The following is an 8714-nucleotide window of genomic DNA, read 5'->3' as shown; positions in this document are numbered from 1 at the left end:
ACCACCAATTTTGTTGAAATGTCTATGGGAAAGATTAGTGGCCATGTTGTTTACTGACCTAACTTAAGGTGGACAGTTTCAGCCCTAAATCCCTGTAATTTCATAACACAAAACCATTTGCTCTTTATGATGTTTATTTTTAAAATCTCTAACAAAACAAAGCACCTTACATATACATAAGACACACATGCACATTTTATTTATTCCCTTAAACATTATCCGATCACATTTCTTTACAGTAGAAAAATAATGACATTTGAGTACATGACTAAGGTTACATTTCAAAATAATTTTGATTATTAGGAACTGGATAATGAAAAAAGCTAAATATTATAATGAACCAATTCCATTCTAATCTTTCTTGATACATTCTTGAATACATTCTCACTTTTGAATAATATTATACATTACACCACTGAATTGCTCCCAGCTACAGCGCTGTATATATTTATGTATATATACACACCAATGGGAAGAACATACTGGACACCTTACTGTACAATACATCAAAAAATAAGTTATGTGTCTTCAGATATATGGAATGCAGAAGTAAAGATTGCGTAGAGCGAGGGGATAGGATATTTGTACTTATTTATACATTAAGGTAGATCAACAGCAGGTCATGGCTTTTGGGGTGAGGTCCTCCCAGATCTGTCAGGACGGTTTTGCCAGCTGCCAACTCCAATGTCAAGCAGTGTGACAATGACCATGGGACTTGACATAACAGATCCAACAGATCCACAGACCCCACAGATCTACAGCCTGACGAGTGGTACCAGGACGACGGGAAGTGACACGCCCCGTCTAGGTGGTCAATCAGACTCACAGATAATGGCGTCGAGGTCATCGGGCCCGTGTCCGAAATAACACCCTATTCCCAGTCAGAGGCCACATGGGCCTCGGTCTGAAAGTAGTGCGCTACCTAGGGAACAGAGTGCCATTTGGAACGCGGGCCCTTGACCCACAGTTCTTTAGCCTGTCACTCAGACTCCCAGGTGCTTGTTAAGCCGGTTGAGGGCGTCGCCCACGATGTCCAGCTCGTGCCTCAACTCCTCCACCACACTGTTGATACTGGGAGTGTCCTTCAGGACGTCCACACTCTGGGTGTAGGGGTTGTAGCGCACCGTGAACGGACGCTTGATCGTCTTGGCAAACTCCCTGGGGTGAGACCGGGGGGGAGAAATGAGTTGTAGTGCATGCCGACCAGGGGGGAGGCGGTGCAGGCGGGGGGAGAGGAGGTGTGCATGTGCGAAGAACGAGGTAGTGAATGAGAGCGAGCCTTCACGACTAACAACAGTGAGGGTAATTCGAAGACATAGGCTGTGATTTTGTTCAGTAACACAGTTCAGTGAACTTATTATGCATGAATATCCCATACATAACCCATTCATAAGCAGTACATAAGAATGCACAAATGTGTTATGAAGTTCTTGTGTAGGCACACTGCCTTTAAATAGTGTGTCCCTATACACTTCTTAAATATTTGTATGCATTATATATATATATATATCATATTTAATACAACATTTTCCTATTTAATATATGAACAGGTTTCTGTTAACACTAAATATATTTGTACACACTACGGGACTATCAGCATTTCTATCAAGAAAATTATGACAAATACTTAGCAGATTAGTTTCCTGGCTAGTAATCTAATTTCTCAGCTCACCTCATCTTGACTTTGGCCTCCTCAAAGCTGTCTGACACAAAGTAGACATCCTGAAAGGTTGTGATGATGCACTCCTGTTTACATGTCACCTTGGGGTCAAAGGGTTTGATGATGGCATTACCAGACAGAGCATGCTGCAGGGAGAAGTAAGAAAACACATGGTTAAGAATCTGTACAGACTTTAACCTAACACAGCGCAGCATATTTTAGAATGACATAATGCAATGTAACATAATGAGGGCTTTCATCTGCTAAAAAAAAGCAGGACGCTGGTCATGGACATCCAGGAACAGTTTTGGAAGGTCTTGGTTTCTGATGTCTCCTTACCTTGAGTTCACTGATGGAGGAGAGCAATCCTGCTCCATATGCTCTCAGCTTCCCCTCCTGTTTACACAGCCCAAACTCCACCGTGAAGAAATAACACTGAAACACAGTAACAATTCAAATTTAAGCCAAGACAACCGAATGTGTAAACCGGATGCCTATATTCCCTAATAACCTTCATTACCGATGCCTCTCATGGAGAGATTATAATCTCTAATGAACAGACTACATTCTCTCATAGGCCGACTCTGATCTGTCATGGACAAACTATAATCTCTCGTGGACAGATTATAATCCCTCATGGACAGACTATGTTAAAATTTATGGGACTGTAGATCCGTCTGAACTATAGTTGGAATCAGCTTTGTTTGTGCCAAACTATCTCTTATTGTCAGACAATCCAGTAATGCAGTTACACAGACCCAATGAGTTGCCAATAACACAGTGCAACTTGACTTTCCACTGTCCGTTTCTTGCTATGTCAACTAATCCTGTGCATCGGCTGTCTCTGGGGTTGCGGTTAGCGTGCTGGACACACTGTGACACAAGTGAAAAGTGGTTGCTTAATGCTACTCTACTGCAGGATGACTCACAGTGGCCAGGGTCTGTATGGACTCATCCGAAGCGCCCAGCGAAGCCAGGCCAATCTCCTGGGAGAACTGGGCGAAGCTGGGCTCAGCCAACAGCGGGACGTGACCCAGCAACTCGTGACATGTGTCTCTGTGAGGCAAAAAAAAAAAAAGAAAAAAAAAAGAGGTGTGATGCATGTAGAGAGTAAGGCCAACCTATAGAAATGTTGTTATAATTCCAAAAAGGAGAAAGAGAATTAACAGCCTAACATCTACATTCATTAATCTGGCAAGAGCACTTATCTAGAGAGATACACATTTACCGCATTCTTCCTAAAGGGATATTGCAATCAAAAACAACCTCCTAGTTAATTAGTCCAGTGATAAAAGAATCACCCCACATTGTCAGCAGTCGATTTTTCATGATGGAGCAATTTCACGGCAGACGAAAACTGTCTGGGTGTAGCATCTTGCGTTATGTGTCAAAATATTTCTATATTGTTTATCGTGGGAAGTATCCCTTTAAGGTCCGGCACTGTTGCTCGGTAAGACAAACACACATCGCAGTTTGAGTAAAGCATAACGTGTTCTCAGAACAGCGCCAGTCGACAGAGTCGGAACAGACGAGCATCAGCGGAAGGTCAGTAGTGAAGACGCTGCTTACGGTTCAGGTGTGTAGAGGGGGTCAGAGCTGTGGCGGACATATTGGGTACAGTGGAACACACGGAAGGCCAGACCAGCCAGGAAGTCTCTTGGGGAGAGATAACCTGCCACAGGTCGGATGGTGAAGCCTGTACGCTCTGGAAAGGAGAGGTTGTGTCATACACCAGATCATTTTCTAATGATCTCTAGTGATTTCTAATGATTTCTAGTGATCTATAGCGATTTCTAATGATTTCTAGTGATTTCTAATGATTTTTAGTGATTTCTAATGATCTCTAGTGATTCCAACATTAGAAATGAATGATTACACGATTACAAAGAAATATACCAATCTTATAAACAATTTATACTTATTTTATATAAAAAAGTGATACCAATATTTTAATAAATGAAACCAATGTGATGAACAAATTATATCATGGTTACAGAACCTACACCAATTTTAAGAACAAATTATACCGAAATTATAAATAGATTTTGGCAATTTTATAGACAAATGATAACCCATATTCTAAAATACACACACTTCAATGTATGTTTATGAAATGTTTGTGTAAATATCCAACACACACGCCTGCTCTTGTTCACAAACTGACACACACACCCACAAGGCTCCTACACCCCCATACTACCTCTAAGGAAGCGTGACACGTCCTCCAGTTGTGGTATATTGTCCTCTCTGCATTCACAGTGTTTGGCCAGCAGAGGCAGGTTCTTCAGGTACTCCCTGCAGGCGTGGGTTGGGTACAGCTTGTTCAGCTCCCGGTACACCACCCCCCACGTCGCCACCTCCTCCTCTGTGAACTCTATACGCGGTATGGGGTCCCCGCTGAAAGACAACCGCGGGTTAACGCCTGTCATTAGAATTATGTAGAGTATAATAGAATTTCACAGTAACAGGGAAACTAAATGGTTGTGGGCAACAATAGGCTATTTTTTGAAGATATATGTTCTGTGGCATTTTATGAAAGTGGTAAAAGATTAAGGGCTGTAAGAGCACCCCAGTCAACACAACATGCTATTAAAATGTAACTTTTTTCCCAGAAAAATGTGTTGTTTCATCGTGAATGTACTCACTGTCTGTAGTTCATAGCGAGATCAGCAAAATGCTTTCTCCTTCTTCTGTAGACATTATCCTTGAAACCCTTTCAGAGGAGGAGAAATATCTTTATTAACAATGAGACCTCTGAGCTCCAGTTCTGATGAGGAAATAAACATTATAGTAATGATGAGCTTTCTAAAGTAATGCACTACTTTGCCATTGAAGTCTACATACTGGATGGTCTGCATCCAGGTCTGATCCATACATCAGTACTCGGTTGGCACACCTGTCCAAATCTGAGATCTTCTTCGGGAACCAGGGCACATTTTCTATATCTGAAAATAAAAATGTCATTTAAATATGTAACTCGTGTTATTATAAATATTAAAAACACCCTCTTATAAGGCATGTTCATTAATAAGCTGCCCGCTTAGTACAATTATACCTTCTTCCGGTATTGGCCTGCAGGAGTTGTCAGGAGGGTCCATTTCCACAACGTTCACGTGCTTCCGTAGCAGTTGAATGATCTCGTTCAGCTGCTCGTGACTGCTGTCACAGTCAACGAAGATCTCGAATTCTGAGTTGCGCCTTTTTGATTTCCTTGATTCAATATGTACAAGGTTGACGTGGTTTTCCTGTAAATTAAACAATTTGGTTTTTGATTTTCTAGCATTATTTAATGTCCGTATGCAATATATTAAATATATAAATATGCATTTTCTATAATGAAGAAAATGCTGCTTATAGGATGTAAGTTAAAAAGTAGTCCTATATGTTGACGATCCAATTGTACCTATACTGTATTGGCCTACTTACTTTAAATAGACCAATTAAAATAATCGAATTATTACATCGGGTGAGATCAAAAAGGCTAAAGGGCTTAAATAACATTGTTGTCGTGAGATGCGCGGGCACTTCGGCACACGAGCACTTTAAGCCTACCTGGAAAAGTTTCAGCGCCTTCACCAGTCCCCCAACTTCATTCTTGAGTGAAAAGACGATCGCAGCTCGCCCCTTCTCTGACGCAGCGTTCTCTTTTTCTGGTCTGTTTTCTTCTATCTTTGTGAAGGTTGATTTGTTCATCTGTGGAGTGAAAAAAACCCGGAAATGAACACGAGCCAACCATACATGAATGGCCTTTTCACAAGCCATCTTTCATCAGTATCGGAGTAGAGCGGTAATACAGTATATCACATGACGCATGATTTGTCTGCGATGGGACATTTAAAGTCAATCATCTGTGATGGTGGCAGCTGCTGAATGCGGATGACCCTGAGTTAGACTACTAGATAAACATTAGCCTAGTACGGTATCGAGTGCGAATTAAGATAGTATTGGTCACTTGAATTAGAATGCTCTAATTGGGTTGATCTGCAAACTTGTAAATTTAAGAAATATAATAATAATGTATTGGCCTGACTAAACTTGTAATCAGACACATTCATATAAACCCAATAGAACGATCTCAATTATTTAGTGATTAAACCAGAAACGAACAGGCCTAATTTAAACTGATGTACAATCCAAAGACTAGGCCTATATTAACCTGAACAATATCCTGACCAGTCTAAAGAACAATCCTGTATAATTAAGTATTTCAACCCTATAAAAAGGTCATACATTTAGCCTAAGATCAATCTTAATAACATGTTCTCTACAATAGAAGACACCCATTGCACGTGTAACCTGTTGGATTAGATGGTATTGCCACCTTAGGTCAATCGATTTTAATCGCCTTATTCGCCTCAATTAAAATCTGCACCACACACAGCGCTAACCCAGTTTTGAGCAACTTGGGTTAATTGGACAGCGTGGACATAGCTGACTGGCAGTTACGGCATTCAAATGACCAATTAAACCAGTGCCAATCCCATAATTCGCAAATTGTAAGTAGCAAATAAAACAAGAGGCTTATACATGTGTTAAATTACTACTTAACCATATCAAACCTACAGTGAGCTAAATTGAATTTGCCACCAACCATATTTCCCTCAACGAGAATGGACGAGAGAACGCGGGAAACCAGTTGTCGTTGGCCCCCAGTCATCAGAAACCGTTGCATAAGCTAGCTAAACGTGCAAGGCCGTGGCACGAGACGGGTCAAGTTGGCACAGTCCGGTGCTGCGCAGTAGGAACCAACGTCTTGGTTTAACGAAGGTGTGCGTGTGTCTGGCCCAAAGGTGCCGCGTAAAGCAATCCAATTTAGGAGAGCGCGAGGTCCAAAGCCTATTAGCTTCCTCTAAGCTGTACGTGACTGTCTCGAGATTTAGATGCTCTATATGTGCATGTGAATCTTGTGAACTTCATATATACCTATCACTTTAAACATTTATTTATACAGTTTTATCATATATTATGCTAAGTTATGTCTATTTTAAATTGATGTAGATGTGAAATGAATCAGACAGCTGTTTCATAGAATATGTGATATACAAGTTAAAAAAAATATGCACCTGCAAAGTTGAACGTCCTCGTGACTTTAATAGCGATCCAAGTTTTGAAAGGTTCAGGATATTAAACCTACTAAACCATTGACGACATAATTTGTTATTGAAAATTGCTACCCCGTTATTTACTACCAAACTGACATCAAATAATTAGATTTCTTTATACGAATTTACTTTCAGAATAAAATACGTTAGGCTATTTAATCTCAATAGCACAATGTCAACTAATAGCTTGCAATTAACGGATTATTTTTCAAACAGATCTGTTTCAATTCGTGTTAATGTATGAAAATCAATAAAATGCAGCTCTGGATAAAAAGAGATCACTGAACCTTTTTCTTTCCTTTCCAAAAAAGATGAAAAGGAAAGTTTTGAGCGAGGAACAGAAGCGTTCAATTTGCAGTGGTCTCCTAATTTTAACCCTTCTGTTCCTCACTCAAAACCTTCCTTTTCGACCTTTTTGGAGAGAAAAGAAAAAGGTGCAGTGGTCTCCTAATTTTTTCCGGAGCTGTATGTTTCGCCTATAAAACCAACACCAGCACATCGTCTTACCTCATTGTTCAGTTGTTTCTCTTCAAATGCTATGTTCATGGAATCAAAAGACCTTCCTCGGCGCGGTCCTTCAATTTTTTTGGAATACATATTGAAGTCCTGCACTATTTATTTCCTTATATTACGGATGTTTATTAACTATGTAAAGTGTTATTCTATCCGGAGGAAGAGGACGCTTTGGTATTTATCAGCCACCACGCGAGGGTGGGGGCACGAGACTGAAGGGGAGGGAGAGTGGGAAGGAGAGGGAGGCTGGAGAAAAGTGACGAGAGGGGAGGGGAAGGAGAGGGGAGGGGGAGGAGGGGGGAGGGGGAGGAAGGGGGATGTGAGGATGAGGGAGGATGGGAGAGGAGAGAAAAGGGGGGAGAAGAGAGAGGGAATGGCATGGGGCAGGCTACTGTTAAGGTGTGTGTGCGTGTGTCTGTGTGTGTGTGTGTGTGTGTGTGTGTGTGTGTGTGTCTGTATGTGTCTGTGTGTGTGTGTGTGTGTGTGTGTGTGCGTGCGTGCGTGTGTGTGGACAGGGAACAAGCAACAATAATTTCAGCCCTTGAACAGCCAATGGAAAAATAGCACCATCATTAACGTCATTGGGAAATTCACATAAGATACCTGTCCATTTTCCTCTAAAGACGGGCAACATTTAATTATGCAGACATCAAACGGTACAATTACCTGCCCATGAAAGAAATAGGTTTCAGTTGACGTATATGTCCAAATAAAGGAACATTAAAGGAACCTATGACACTGCTGTGTTGTTGTTGAAGATTCACCAATGATATTGTGTGAATTTCCTCTCATCACTGAGGTAAAATAGTTCAGCAGACAGATCATCATAAGTCTAATGAAGCAATTTGTTCAATAACCAATAACCTATTTATTTATTGTCATTAACAGAGAATAGAATGACCAATAGCCCACATATTTACTGCCATTAACAAGGAATAGATGAACCCATAGCAAACCTTTGTATTGTCTTATTTACAAAATTGACTTTTGCAGACAGCTAATTAATTTAGTAGTATACTCATATACTACCACAAACAAGTAATAAGACACCTGATATTAAAATATTATTCTAAATATTTGAATGAGATGAAGATAAACAGTTTTCTCTTAATTCCTGACCAATCACCCTGCTTTAGATTGTGTCAAAAACCTCATGAAGGAAAATATAATTTGATTTAAAAAATGACTACTGTATACCAACTGAATTGATTAGATAGTGAGAGGCAATAGAGTGCTTCAACAGCAGACAACAAAACTCAGTCGAGGATAAAACACAATAAGGCACAGCAGCTTATTTAAATCCTTATCCTATTTGAGGTGGCAGGTGGGCAAGACTGACCGTCGGTGTAATTAAAAACGACTACAAATAAATAGAACAATGTATGACTATTTCAGCAACACAGAGTGGGCCATTTGAGGGGCACCTCCACTACTGTTTT

At 40.5% G+C, this 8714-nt stretch overlaps 1 protein-coding gene across 2 annotated transcripts; it reads right to left on the bottom strand.

Moving 5' to 3' along the window:
* Positions 1–116: 116 nt before the first annotated feature.
* Positions 117–7453, bottom strand: tph1a (tryptophan hydroxylase 1 (tryptophan 5-monooxygenase) a). 2 transcript variants are annotated; one of them, XM_010883443.3, is made up of 11 exons: positions 7270–7453; positions 5213–5353; positions 4716–4905; positions 4505–4605; positions 4306–4373; positions 3861–4057; positions 3230–3365; positions 2590–2716; positions 2000–2095; positions 1673–1806; positions 117–1158 (listed from the first exon to the last, which is right to left on the bottom strand). In XM_010883443.3, the coding sequence occupies exons 1-11, from the start codon at positions 7357–7359 to the stop codon at positions 984–986; spliced, it is 1455 nt and encodes a 484-aa protein (XP_010881745.1). In that variant the 5' UTR covers positions 7360–7453; the 3' UTR covers positions 117–983. The 2 variants fall into 2 exon arrangements, with proteins under 2 accessions (XP_010881745.1, XP_010881746.2); XM_010883444.3 differs by lacking the exon at positions 7270–7453 and adding an exon at positions 6252–6437.
* Positions 7454–8714: the final 1261 nt, after the last annotated feature.

The sequence above is a fragment of the Esox lucius genome, chromosome 19 (genome assembly GCF_011004845.1).
Source record: "Esox lucius isolate fEsoLuc1 chromosome 19, fEsoLuc1.pri, whole genome shotgun sequence".
NCBI classification, from domain to species: domain Eukaryota; kingdom Metazoa; phylum Chordata; class Actinopteri; order Esociformes; family Esocidae; genus Esox; species Esox lucius.
Note: the sequence above shows the minus strand (reverse complement) of the source record. Positions and strands in the feature narration are given on the sequence as shown.

Excerpts from the sequence above, each read along its gene's own strand:
- tph1a (XM_010883443.3), bottom strand. The coding sequence starts at position 7,359 with ATGTATTCCAAAAAAATTGAAGGACCGCGCCGAGGAAGGTCTTTTGAT. Across the intron at positions 2,096-2,589 it reads CCATACAGACCCTGGCCACT|TGTTATTTCTTCACGGTGGA; the intron begins GTGAGTCATCCT and ends ACTGTGTTTCAG. Across the intron at positions 1,159-1,672 it reads GAGGCCAAAGTCAAGATGAG|GGAGTTTGCCAAGACGATCA; the intron begins GTGAGCTGAGAA and ends GTCTCACCCCAG.